The 13,779-nt window shown below is 37.1% G+C and overlaps 2 protein-coding genes across 4 annotated transcripts in view; both read right to left on the reverse strand.

Annotated features, from left to right (window-relative positions):
• The window catches only part of LOC311080572 (sialic acid-binding Ig-like lectin 12), a 33,978-nt gene extending 29,867 nt beyond the window's left edge, over positions 1-4,111 (reverse strand). Inside the window, exons 1-6 of one of the 3 annotated variants that reach the window (XM_084110573.1) lie at positions 3,921-4,111; positions 1,602-1,961; positions 1,178-1,483; positions 794-1,087; positions 624-708; positions 177-240 (exon numbers count right to left, since the gene is read on the reverse strand). In XM_084110573.1, the coding sequence (XP_083966699.1) occupies positions 177-240; positions 624-708; positions 794-1,087; positions 1,178-1,483; positions 1,602-1,961; positions 3,921-3,972 (1,161 nt within the window). In that variant the 5' untranslated portion in view covers positions 3,973-4,111. Of the gene's footprint in view, positions 1-176; positions 244-623; positions 709-793; positions 1,088-1,177; positions 1,484-1,601; positions 1,962-3,920 lie in introns of all 3 variants that reach the window. The other 2 variants (XM_084110572.1, XM_084110574.1) reach the window with 2 other exon arrangements.
• A 3,699-nt stretch (positions 4,112-7,810) lies between these two features.
• Positions 7,811-13,779, reverse strand: part of LOC311082192 (myelin-associated glycoprotein) — a gene marked incomplete at its 5' end in the record, with an annotated part of 35,107 nt that continues 29,138 nt past the window's right edge. The window contains 5 exons of the mRNA XM_084112931.1: positions 7,811-8,983; positions 9,135-9,186; positions 10,380-10,464; positions 10,639-10,929; positions 12,591-12,857. Of these exons, the coding sequence (XP_083969057.1) occupies positions 8,663-8,983; positions 9,135-9,186; positions 10,380-10,464; positions 10,639-10,929; positions 12,591-12,857 (1,016 nt within the window). The 3' untranslated portion in view covers positions 7,811-8,662. The remainder of the gene's footprint in view (positions 8,984-9,134; positions 9,187-10,379; positions 10,465-10,638; positions 10,930-12,590; positions 12,858-13,779) is intronic.

Here is a 13,779-nt window from a genome sequence, read left to right on the forward strand (position 1 = left end):
GTAAAATAAGGGCTTGAAACCACATGACTGAATAATTCATTAAAATAATAATTCACAAAATCTTCATTTTTGAGTGAACTGCTGTAAAAGTTTAAAATGATGGAATATTTACCAGCACTGTTGTGTGTTAAGGTGCCATATTTTAATGAATAGTATGTTTTGTTGGTAGTACTCACCCTATCAGTCATAATGATTCCAGTAGTAACTTCTTGTTTTGTCTGTGAGGATCTGCTGTTTTCTCTCCTGAAAAACATTTTTCCATGATTAAAAAAAGCTAGTCACAGCCTGGATTCAAATTTATGACTTGCATTGTACAAATGTCATGGGGGTCACTGTCCCAAAAGAAACCCCAGCTGGTTGAGAAGGACCTCAACATGTGGTTTGTATTATCTTGGCTTTAGGTAATTTTTACTACACAACTGAGATGCAAGATTGCACTAGTTGTGTTTTAATGAAACTAGCACATAAGTCTGTAGTGTGAAAGACGTAGCGCCAATTTTAGTTATCCCAGATTAACTGACTAATTTACAACATTGATGTGGATGATGCCAAATATTAGGAGTTAAAAAATCAGAATCAAGTTTTCCAGAGAGCATGATACCTAACAAATATGTTGTACGCACCGTGCATAATATATAATGATACACAACATCATCATCAGGGAACCCCCAACAGCAACTCCAATTGAGACGGAGAAAAGTTGTGCATCTTGTGAGCAATGAAAAAAAAAATTTATATATGCATTTGGCAGACAATTTTATTGTGACTTATGTTAGTGTGTATTTGAGTTTACCTCTTTTTGGAGGGAAGAGATTAAGTTTAAGCTGTTTTTCTGCAGTGCCATGAGTGTTGCTGCCGACACACTGCAGAGTGGATGTGTGTGAGAGTGACTGATGTAGAGTGATGGAGCTCCTCAAGCCTGTGCTGTTCAATCGCTCTTCACTGATGAACGTGTTGGAAGAGTTACTGACAGGACGTCCAGACAGATGCCACTCCAGTTCAGGAGAGGGATTCCCATCAACCTCACAGAAACACACAGTTACATCAGTTCCGTTACAGCTGGAGGAGGGAGAGATTTTAGGGGCATCTGAAAAAGAAAAAGAGAATGATATCATACGTATAGATTTATGGGCGTCTTATGGAGGAGAAAAGAACTGATGCCACAAAAACATCCTACACTGAACATGTAATGTGATGTTGTCCTGTGCTGTTTTGTTCTTGTCCTGTAGCTGGTAGGTTATAGTGCAGGTGAAAGTGACTCTGTGGTGACGGTGAGTAGCAGTGAAGTTCAGATCAGAGATGAGGAGCTCCTGTTGTCTGCTGCTCTCACTGAGGGGGATTCTGGGAGTGAAGCTCCATGTGAGAGTTGGTGGAGGAGAGGAGCAGAGAGTCTCAGCAGAGCAGCGCAGACTCACAGAGCTCCCCTCCAACACCTCCTGATCCTGATCCTCATTCAGCTTCACTGTGGGTTTGGGGGGAGACTCTGAAATACACACAAATACAAGATTAAGTACACTGACAATAATGGCATGACAAATACATTTAAAATATTAATTTAACACATTTATTTATATAAAAATATAAAAATAAAAATCACTCACCAATGACATTTACAGTGGAGGTGTTTTCTTTGTAGGTGTATCTCAGTTTACCACTCTCAATCCTGAAGTAATATTCACCATTATGATTTGAACTAACATTATAAAAGACAGTGGTGCAGTTCTTCTCATGTAGTTTTCCAGTTATATTCCCTTTAAAGTGAGGGTTGGTATCTCTGGACTTAAACACTAGATTATTTTCTTTATATCCATCTTTGTACCAAAATCCTATAGCAGCACTCTCAGTGAGGTGTTCGTCTTGTGTTTCCGGAATCTCAAATGTGCACTTTATAATCACACAGGATCCACTGAGAACTTCAATCTTCTCCGGCAAACTGACGCCATAATCTCTACAGCAAACACCTAATAACACACACAACACAAACTGTTAAACTGTTAACTGTTAACTGTACATTTCCAGCCATAAACACAAACCCTTTATTAACTATACTTTTCAGTTTACAAATAGACCTAAAATTATTATTATTTTTATTATATTGCATTAAAAGCAGAGGAGAAAATCAATAAAAAGCCTGTGTGGATTGATGACGATAGAGGCTTTAGTGACTGAATCAACACCAGAATAATAATATGGCAAAAAGTCAGAATACTTGATTTTAAATAAAATGTAACATATTTGATGTTCATCTTTCTTTATTTTTACATATGAATTTGGTCTTTAGTATACATCTTGTATTTAAGTAAGGTAATCAGATTGTTACTTTGCATCATGTAACATGTAACACAACAGACCTCTAAACAGGGGTGTAAATATAGTGTAGTGAGAAACTGTACTAAAGTTAAAGTACAGATTCTGTGTATTTTTAATAACTCAATTAAAAGTCACCCTATGGCCCTAAAGGTGGACACTCTCCACCCCTCAGCTTGCACCTTGAGATACTGCCTATGAATATCACAAACAGAATCAGTGAGGCAAAGGGAGTCCAACACTGACTGGGAACAAGATTGACTGACTTAAAGGCCCCTTGAAATCAAAATGTAAGTTTTTTAGCTCTTATATGAATATGTTAGCCTTAATGTTATGAATAAGCTGGTGTTTCAAAACAATGACAAAATTTGCATTTAGGAGATATAAGCATTCAAAACTTACAGTCTCTCACTTCCGCTAAAATGGATGACGGATTTTTATGACGTCACCGCGGACTTCAGCTTCTCATCACATCTTCTGACCAATCAAATGCTCCAGAATCTAAAGGTCCCGCCCCCTATGATATAAATACCACCTGGCCAAAGCGACCGTGGCTGGCTGTACCTGTTCGTTTGCTCATCAGTTCTCTCAGACAAACATGTCTCAGTTCAGTGAACTGTTGGAGTTACTGGAGTAATACTCTGGGATATTGGTTTATTTCGAGTGTGATTGCTCGATAATTGGAACAAACCCTACAATCCCCTTTTTTAAAAATAAGAATTTATTATTTTTTTAAACCAAATACACCCATCCGCCAATCGTAAGGGCCTGGCCCTGATTCCCATGCAATGTTGAACAGGTGTGACAGCTCAACTACATCCAGGGCATTCAGTACCTCAGGGTGAATCTTGTCCACCACCAGCTTTTAAACTACCTCAGACTACTTCCAGAAAAATAGGTGATGACCCCCCAATTCCTACAATCCTGCCTCTTCTTCTGAATGATTTCATTCTGCAATATGTTACCCCTCTCTATTTCAGAAACAGTTATATTTATAATACCCAAATTGAACCATGACCTTCAAATTTCTCTATAGGTCACTGGTTTCACCTGTATTTATACAGGTAGCCTGCTGTTGAACAGTACCTGTTCCAGCCAAGTGGGACTGTCAGTTGGCAGGTTTCAACAAACCATCGTTGATTCAAAGAGCTGATGAGGTAAGAATAAAACTGTTCAACAAATTACATAGATTTTAGCAGGGGTTCACTTGAGGGTAAATTTTCTGCAGAGTTTAGCTCCAACCCTAATCAAACACACATGAACAAGATAATCAAGGTGTTCAAGATTACTGGAAAGTCACAGTCAGGTGAGTTCGATCAGAGCTAAACCTTGCAGGAAAGTGGACCTCGAGGGCCAGACTTAAGTGTAACAGTTTTATAGCTGCTATGACCCAGCAGCCTATGATTACATTTTTCTTCTTCTGTGTACCATAGATGAGAATCATACAGGCATCTCTGTGGCAACTTTAATGGAGACAACAAATTAAAACTTAAACTAATAAAAAATAATAATGCTTATTAATCCACACTCTAATTACTTTCACAATAAGGCCTGTTGACCAGTAAAGAAACAATGGTTTTTGTTTACTCAATGGAAAGAACAGGTAGACAAACCTTTCAACAGAAAACTGAGAAGAAGAATTGTATCTGCTGTCCAGATATCCATCCTTTTTTGTAATCCAATGAAGGAAAGAAAAACACACACTCATGCATCTACAAATTTTGTCAAAATTTGACTTAGTAGTAGTAGTAGTATAGAAACCGTGCTGTATGAACAGAACAGTGACATACTAACTGGCATCAGAACTTCCCTTTTCATTACATCAGTCTAGTTCCTGTAACATCATGAACACACCTTTTTTTTCACAGAAAAAATGGTAACATTTTAAAACGTAACATTCCTATTAAATTGGACATTTTAATATGTTGAAAGTTTACCTAATAGGTTTTACTTTGTGTATTTCAAAGTGCACTGTTGAATTCAGAAGGGATGGTGAGAGGGATAATTTATTTATTATCATTACTATTATTTCATAATGAAAATAGTGACCAGGATATTCATTAAAAAAATACCTTTTACCTTTTCTGTTCCAAAGAAGGAAGAACAAACATGGTAAATGGTGACAGAATTTACATATTTGGGTGCATTTAACGATTGCTACGGGTGCTACGTTTACAATGCAAACCTAAGGTGTTGCGTCACATGCAGAAAAGTCTTGCACCACTTTAAGCAAAAAAAGTGCTTCTCCATTTTAGGCAAACTATTTCTTCCTGAGAGACATTTCTACAAGTTACATACTTATGCATACAACTCATCTTTAATAATAAAAAAAACATAAAAACATGGAACAATGTCACAATGTCACAGCAAAAAAAAAAAGCAGTTAATTAAAAAAAAGAGAATCTTTCAAAAGATGCTACAGGGATGACGTCAAAACCCGGAAAACCAATTTGTTCCTTCAAGATTTTTTTTCTTATGGGTTTTTCAATTTATGAGTGAAATAAGATCTGTGATAAACATAACTTGACGATACTTGAACGTTTTGTTGGATAAGGTAAACTGCACACACCCATATCGAAACGCAAACCTTTGCCAGTCACACAGGGAATGAATGACTTAGAGATGGGCAATATGGCTAAAATCTCAGTTTAAGTCATTTAATTTCACCCTAACTGTATGTTTATTGGGTGGGTGACCACGCATACTTTATCCTGGACATGGCCGTAAAACATTGTCCGGTCGGGATTTCTAATGTCTTGGCACACATGAACAGAAACCGCATCTTCAACAGATCTGAAAACTCACAAAAAAATCAGCTTACTCAAAATAACCTGTTGTCCAGGTTTACATGCAAACCAATAACCCCATAATGCAAGTAAACCACATTCACAAGACTTTATTAATAAATCAGGTTATTACCCGGTAGTGACGTAAACATAATCATTTGTGTATCTGACTCAAGGTATTTCATTTGTTATGTCAGTTGTGATGTAAATAAAGCATTAAAAACAGAAGAGTATTGCAACATGTCAATGGGAAACTTACGGCTCATATATTACCATCTCATGCAGTTACAGATGCAACATTTTGACTGAACCACTTCTTTATCTGCTGCACAAGATGAGAGCACTATTATAATTTTTTTGGGTCAAGAAAGTCTTTTTTGGGTCTATCACATTATCACACATGCTCACTTCAATAAGCCTACAGAAAGCAGGTTAACGCATTTACATGCTGGGCGAAATCGGCATAAGGGGCAAAAATCTAGCTGAGGCGATCGGTTTATGCTTAAGCCATTTATGACCTTACTCCGATAGAGCAAAACAGGTTAAAGCATTTACATGATCAAGTGCATTGTGGGCTTATTATGCATAATCAGGTTAAGAGCGTGCGGGGAATGGCGAGGAAGTGTTTCTCACAAATGACAATGGTGGGGAAAGAGTTAAAGGAACACTCCACCGTTTTTTCATATTAAACTATGTTATTCCCTTAACTAAGACGAGTTGATACATGCCTCTCTCGTCTCAGTGCGTGCACTCAATCGCTCTGGCGCGCGGCGACACTTTGATAGCACTTAGCTTAGCCCAGTTCATTCATTAGGGACCAAACAGAGATGAAGTTAGAAGCGACCAAACACCTCCACGTTTTCCCTATTTAAATACAGTTACACAAGTAGTTACACGACCAAGTATGGTGACACAAAATAAAACGTGGCGCTTTTCTAAGCGGGTAAAAAGGATAACTATAATGTATGGCGGAATAGCACTTGGGACTCGGGAGCACTTCGACTTGGCGCAGTAAAAAGTCATGTTGGTTCTAATGACAGAAGTGAGAGGGAGAGGTGGAGAGGATTTTTCAGGCGTGACTTTTTACTGCGCCGAGTCGAAGTGCTCCCGAGTCCCAAGTGCTATTCCGCTTCTATGGTCGCTTCTAACTTCATCTCTGTTTGGTCCCTAATGAATGAACTGGGCTAAGCTAAGTGCTATCAAAGTGTTGCCGCGCGGCAGAGCGATTGAGTGCACGCACTGAGACGAGAGAGGTATGTATCAACTCGTCTTAGTTACTTAGGGAATAACATAGTTTAATATGAAAAAACGGTGGAGTGTTCCTTTAAGAAGACAATAGACAGAAGAGCACATGGCTCAAAGAAACAGACATGACAAGCCATGTCCTCACAGTAAAAACAAAAACAAGAGCACATGGCCAGCCAACACAATCACAAGCCATGTGCTCAAACAAAACCAGACAGGAACACCTGAGAAATAGCACACGTACGTCTGCAAGATGTCTGTTAAAGATCACTTAATCTGGAAAGCATCTGCTGTTTACAAACATCTGATAGACGTCTTTAAGATGTCAGTTTTAAATACATTCTAAATCATAAACATCTTAAAGACATTTTCTAAAAGTCTATTTGACATCTGACAGGAAACGTCCTACTATTGTAGATGAGCAAACGCTCTAAAAAAATATGTCTTCCAGATGAATGCTGATGAAAACACCAGCCGCGTGCGACATCAACACAAGACAACGAGAAATTAGGTAGGTTTCTTCAAGCGTCTTGGAGACGTTGCCTCAGTTTTTTCTGTTTCTTCATGTAATCTCAATGAGATCTCTTTGTGGAGCACCGGCTGTTGTCAGACTCCTTGTGCATAAAAAAATCTCACTCGAATATTACAATTAATGGAAAAAGGAATGTTTAAAAACTTAAACTGATATTTCCTACTGACATACTACAGCGAAATATATAAATAACTGGCTTAAAACCTTTTTGGGGGGTGAAAATAAGGTGCCTTAGACTTTTGCACAGTATACTGTATAATATATAAAACTACTATACTACTAATATATACTTTATAATATAAAACACATATTTATCTACTTCTCAGCATCTATTTAGCACACTTTGACTAACTTTAATGTAGGCTAACTTTTGTGGTTACTAAAAGGTTTACTAAATGCTTTTGAAACGTACGGTATATAAAGAATAGGTCTATACCTTGTGACTTCCTTTGGGGGGATCAGGCTACATTTTTATGCAAAACTTGGTTAGGGTTCACATTATCACCCATGTAAATTTGCATATATAAACAAAGAAAGATGAATGCATCTTTGAGAACAAAGCCAATGCTGTTAAAGTATAACCATAATGCAAAACAGGTGTCAACAGAAAGGTGCCGTTTTCATGTGTCACATGAGATAAGGAGTTTTACATGGTCGTAATGGAACTGAATATGATATATGAGTGTAGAGCAATGTTATTTTCATTAAGGACATTCAACGAGCTTGAGTCATATATATGAATGGACTCAGTGACTCATTGGGTCTGCAAATACATTTATAAAAAATAATGAGCAACATGACAGAGACATTAGGCACGGATGCAACTGAACTTTTTTTTACTGAAAGTCACAATCACATAATCATATTGGGAATGCTATAGGTGTAAGTTGGTATATAGGCTTCTAAATTGTACTGGTGATTAAAATAAAATGGCAAAAAGGCATTTTTGGCAGTTAAATCCTACAGTATATGTCAGAGAAACATAAGGGAAAAAATATGTTTACAAATTGAAGCCTTACAATTGTGCAATTTAAAAAAACACTTATTTCATTTGTTTTTATCTTACATGAATATAAAACCTGAAAGCTATCTACAAGAATGTTTGTGATCTTGTAAAAGAATAAACTTTGGTTTCAAATGTCTATAAAACATACTTTATTATTGCAGAATGTTGCAGTTCTCAATATGCAAATGCTAACCAAAATAAAAGTAGACAGAATTTTCAAGACCCATTTGAATGGGTGCAAGTGTACAGTAAACAACAACATTTATTTGGAAATAATCTGCATATTGTAAATATGTAGTGCCCCACAAAGAGTGTTTGGACACTTAAAGATTTATGTAAAGTGTAACATGACTAAATTATATAACAAAATAATAATGATAATAAATAATAAATCATTTAAAGAAAGACTGCACAAACACATGATTTTTAATTCCCAAAAATACGTTTGTGGAGGTTTTAAATGATATATCAATACACACAAAATGAATACAAAAATATTGTGACACTATGTGATTGTCCAATGTTAGTGCAACGTTTTCATAGTAAATGTAATGAACTACACCAGTGGTTACTCTGATATGACAGCTCTGTGAACTTCATTAGGAAATTACTTTAAACACCCACTTAAAATCTTATTGACACCATATAAAAATGTGATTAATCATTTGTTTTCTAATGCAATGACAAAATATATATATATATATTTAAGTGTGGCTTCCATGTGCTCTAAAATATTTGAATGAATTAAGAATTTACGTGTTTATAAATATTGTATTTGATGCTTTCTTAGATAGATTCACCTTGCTTTACGTCCTTATCTGCACTCCGTCTTGCTTTGTGAGGAACTTGGTAAATGGTATCATTATGTGGCATTGGCGACACTTCTCTGATCTTTGCCTCGCTATCTGCTACGTTTCGACCGCAATATTGGACCACAGCATAGTCCTCAGTAAGCGAAGGGATGCCTCTAATGTCTTTTGACTTGGTGTTGTTAAAGTTAATGGTGGAATAATGTAGAGTTTCTGGATGATTTATTGTGGGGGCTTCAGCTGATACCATAACTTTATTGACATAAAAAGGCTCTTCCCCACTGTCCACTGAATCAGCCTAGTGGATGAACAAAGATGGAGAATCATTAGTAGAGCTTTTATGAAAAATAAACTTGGAGAGAGTAACTGTACGTAAAAGTGTTCTGGCGTACATGAGTTTGACATGTTTGAGAATGAATAGAATGTGTGTTTGATATACTGTAACATACCACATCAGTCTGAATGACTCCAGTTTTATCTCCCGTTTGAGTCCTGCAGCATCTACAGAAATAATCCATAATTAAAAACATAACTGCTTGCACCACATTCATTAGACATTTTTATTGTTCGGAGGTTGCTCTTTTATAGCTCAGGAGACTTAAAGGGAAAGGTCACCCAAAAATTAAATTACTCACCCTCATGTCGTTCCAAACCCGTAAGACTTTCTATCATCTTCGGAATCTTTTTGATGAAATCTGAGAGCTTTCTGTCCCTCCATTGGCAGCTATATGAAACTACCACTTTGACGCTTCAAAAAGCTCATTAACAGATCGTAAAACTAATCCATATGAATTGAGCGGTTTAGTTTACATTTTCTGAAGAGACTAGATTGCTTTATATGATGAACAGATTCAATTTGGGCTTTTATTTACATATAAACAACCAAACCTGCTTGATGTGCTAGAACAAACCTCTTGCAGAAGCTCAAAAGTGCTACGTAACACGAGACTGAACCTCATTGTTTCTTGCAGAATCTGAAACATGCAGCGTAACACACGAGAATGAACCTCATTGGTTCTTGTGGAAGCTCAAACATACTGCGTAACATGAAAATGAACCTCATTGGTTCTTTGCGGAAGCTCAAACGTGCTGCGTAACACTAGAATGAACCTCATTGGTTTTCATACATCAAGTGAACATGCTTGAGCTTCCGTTGATTGATGTTTATGAGAATAAAAGCCTAAATTAAATCTGTTCATCATATAAAGCAATCAAGTCTCTTCAGAAAATTTGGACTAAACCGCTCAATTCATATGTATTGATTTTACGATCTCTTTATGAACTTTTTGAAGCATCAAATTGTCAGTTGCGTAGCTGTCAGATCAAAAAGATCTTCATTTGTGTTCCGAAGATGAACGAAAGTATTACGGATTTGGAATGACTGAATTTTCATTTTTGGGTTAACCATCCCTTTAAATGAAATATACTGTAATGTTACGTAGAACTCCATTAAGTATCAAATTTGGCTCAGATGTTCCTCTTAAAATTCTGTACATGAAATAAAATTATAAACACAAAGGGTTTTTTTTCTGGGAAATCTCACCCCCTCTTGTGTTTCTAATTGTATTTCATTTATTTCATTGCTGTCTAAGAGAAACAATTGTGATATTAAAGAGATCATATTTGTGGTGTTTTTTCCTTAGGGGAAAGATCATACTATTGTATTTACATCAGGTATCACAAAGTTTACTTACTTGTACAGCAGTGTTGTGACCCATAAGATGGCCATAAATGTAGCCCCAGCAGCGAATCCAACCAGGACGGCCTCAGTGATAAACTCTATTAAAGTGACAGTTCATGGAAACTTTCTTTATTCCAAAGAGCAACTGTATTGATATCAAGCAAATATTTAACACAATGTATCTGAATAATTCCATTCATTAAAAAAAGCAGCAGGCTATAGCTGATTCATTGCCATATCAATGACTGAAATAGATTAAAGTTGAAATTTACGTGAAGCCTCTTGAAAGAAGAGATTCAGTTGAAACAGTTGACTTGCAGTGCCATGAGTGTTGCTGCCGACACACTGCAGAGTGTATGTGTGTGAGGGTGACTGATGTAGAGTGATGGAGCTCCTCAAGCCTGTGCTGTTCAATCGCTCTTCACTGATGAACGTGTTTGAAGAGTTACTGACAGGACGTCCAGACAGATGCCACTCCAGTTCAGGAGAGGGATTCCCATCAACCTCACAGAAACACACAGTTGCACTGTCACAGCTCGAGGAAGTGGAGATTTGAGGAGCATCTAATAGAGAAAAAGATCAAGAAAAGTCTGAGCAGGAAAACTGGAACCTTTTCTTAGTGACTTTTCTATTGTAGTTCACATACAATCACTGAAGATGGCTTACATATTACTGACTAATTTTACTGCCTTACAGTTCACATTCAGACACTAGCTGAGATTTGTTTTTGTTTGTATTCCTGGCTCTATAGTAGAGTATAGAGTACTAATAAAGGTTTTATTTGTTCATTTTAGATGTTTTGGATTATGATATTGCTTTTTACCTGTTCAAAGATGGAATTGCTTTTGAATTAATGCCATATATGCTTGCATGAAATGCTATGTTGTGCAATCGGCGACTCAGAATGATGTTGCATTTTGTGTGTCTTTGAAACAAGATGAGATGAGAAGAAAATTGTGAAAGTTGTAGTTCATGAACTGTTTGTAACCAACCACAAAAAGGTAAATGAGAAGATACACATGGGCCAAGATAAGACGACTAAACAATGGTTGTGAAAGTTGTAGTGCATGAATGTTTGTAACCAACCACAAAAGGTTAATGAGAAGACAAACAGGGGTGAAGAGAGCAGACGAACACTTCAGTGAAGAAGAGGAAGAGTGCTAGAAGACAACAGCGTAAGAGACAGAGAAAGGACATCCAGGGGATTGAGACTGAGTCACAGAGACTGATACTCCAACAGTAGGAATAATGGATCATACAAGACATTGATCAATTCATGACAAATATGGAAGTGGAATTTCCCAAAAAGTAGAATAAAAGTCTGAGGAGTAAAAGGCCTCCTCAGATGCTGCCTGCATTAAGCGTGAAGTATGCCTGATACAAGGGGCGCCTAACAGCATCTCCAATATTGCTGGTTAAAGGCTAGATTATAGAGCTTTTTAGCTTAAGCTGATTTTAAGTTTTATTTTATATTTAACTGCTTTGTATTGAAACCAATAAAATAAGCATTTTTATTGTTTTGATTGCCTCCTGTGAGACTTTATTTATAACTACGAACTGAGCCTCAAAAAAAGAACAACCACAAGGGAGTCTTCTACGTCATTCCTGAAGGACTTCGACCTCCTGGCGGGTGAGTTCTTTATGGATTAGGCTAAATTTGACTAACCTTACCCTATCTGAATAATCATAGGGTTAAAGGTGTAAGATAAAAGGTCACACCGACTAGCATAGAATATGCTTCAATTAAAGTGCTAATGAATGTAAAGCAAATCAGCAAGTAAAACAGACATTAAAATAGTCATTCCAAACTCATTTTTCATTTTGATTTCCCCCCAAAAAGAAGCAGAATGTCCAGGCTGCACTTTTCCAGATAAAAGTGAATAGGAACTGGGGCTGACAAAAATAAGGACTCGTATACTCTATTTAAAATCTTATAACTTTGCGTTATTCAATGACTTCTGGATAAGTGCAAATAAATAATGATTCACAAACATTAAAAAATTGTAACAAACAAAGAAACAAACACCTCAAATGTGACCATATGTCTAATGTGAATTTTTTGTCTTTTTTTAACTTGACAGCCCCAGTTCACTGCTGTTGTATGAAAAAAACAGCCAGGGCATTCTGCTAAATAACTTTTTTGTGTTCCATAGAAAACATAGTTAATGATGGAATAAAGTTTTATTATTGGTTGAAAGGTTCTCTCTATTCCTTTATTACTCACACTGAATGTCCAGCATCACTGATGACTCATTGTAGCCGTGTTTGTTCTGAGCTGTACAGTGGTACCAGCCTCTCTGTGTCGGGTCGGTCCTGTTGAAGGTAAGAGTGTCTCCAGTCTGCAGCTGCTTCAACTCTCTTTCACTCTTTCTAGACCAGGTGTAGTTCAGCTCTGCTGGATTTGCATCACTTCTGCAGGTCAGAGTCACAGAACTGCCCTCCAACACCGAGCCAGACGGAAGCACAGACACTGATGTGTTTTTAGGGGGATCTGAGGGGAAACAAATACATTGCCACACAATACAATTTACAATAATATGATTACCAAGTCAAAACTGATACAAAGCATCACTTACACTGAACATGTAATGTGATGTTGTCCTGTGCTGTTTTGTTCTTGTCCTGTAGCTGGTAGGTTATAGTGCAGGTGAAAGTGACTCTGTGGTGACGGTGAGTAGCAGTGAAGTTCAGATCAGAGATGAGGAGCTCCTGTTGTCTGCTGCTCTCACTGAGGGGGATTCTGGGAGTGAAGCTCCATGTGAGAGTTGGTGGAGGAGAGGAGCAGAGAGTCTCAGCAGAGCAGCGCAGACTCACAGAGCTCCCCTCCAACACCTCCTGATCCTGATCCTCATTCAGCTTCACTGTGGGTTTGGGGGGAGACTCTGAAATACACACAAATACAAGATTACGTACACTGACAATAATGGCATGACAAATATATTTAAAATATTAATTTAACACATTCATTTATATTATAAAAAATAGCTCAAATCACTCACCAATGACATTTACAGTGGTGATTTTTGTGTAGCTGTATTTCAGACGACCACTCTCAATCCTGAAGTAATATTTACCCTTATGATTTGAACTAACATTATAAAAGATAGTGGTGCAGTTCTTCTTATGTAGTTTTCCAGTTATTTCCCCTTTAAAGTTAAACACTAGATTTACATCACGTCCATCTTTGAACCAAACTCCTCTAGCAGCACTCTCAGTGAGGTCTTTGTCATATTCATCCTCAATCTCAAATGTGCACTTTATAATCACACAGGATCCATTGAGAGCTTCAATCTTCTCTGGCAGACTGATGCTGAAATATTTACAGCAAACACCTAACACACACAACACAAACTGTTAAAGCACACAAAAAAGTGTACAAGCACATTACCAGCCATAAACACAAACCCTTTATT

Source organism: Abramis brama, assembly GCF_963993115.1.
Source record: "Abramis brama genome assembly, chromosome: 4".
Taxonomy (NCBI): Eukaryota; Metazoa; Chordata; class Actinopteri; order Cypriniformes; family Leuciscidae; genus Abramis; species Abramis brama.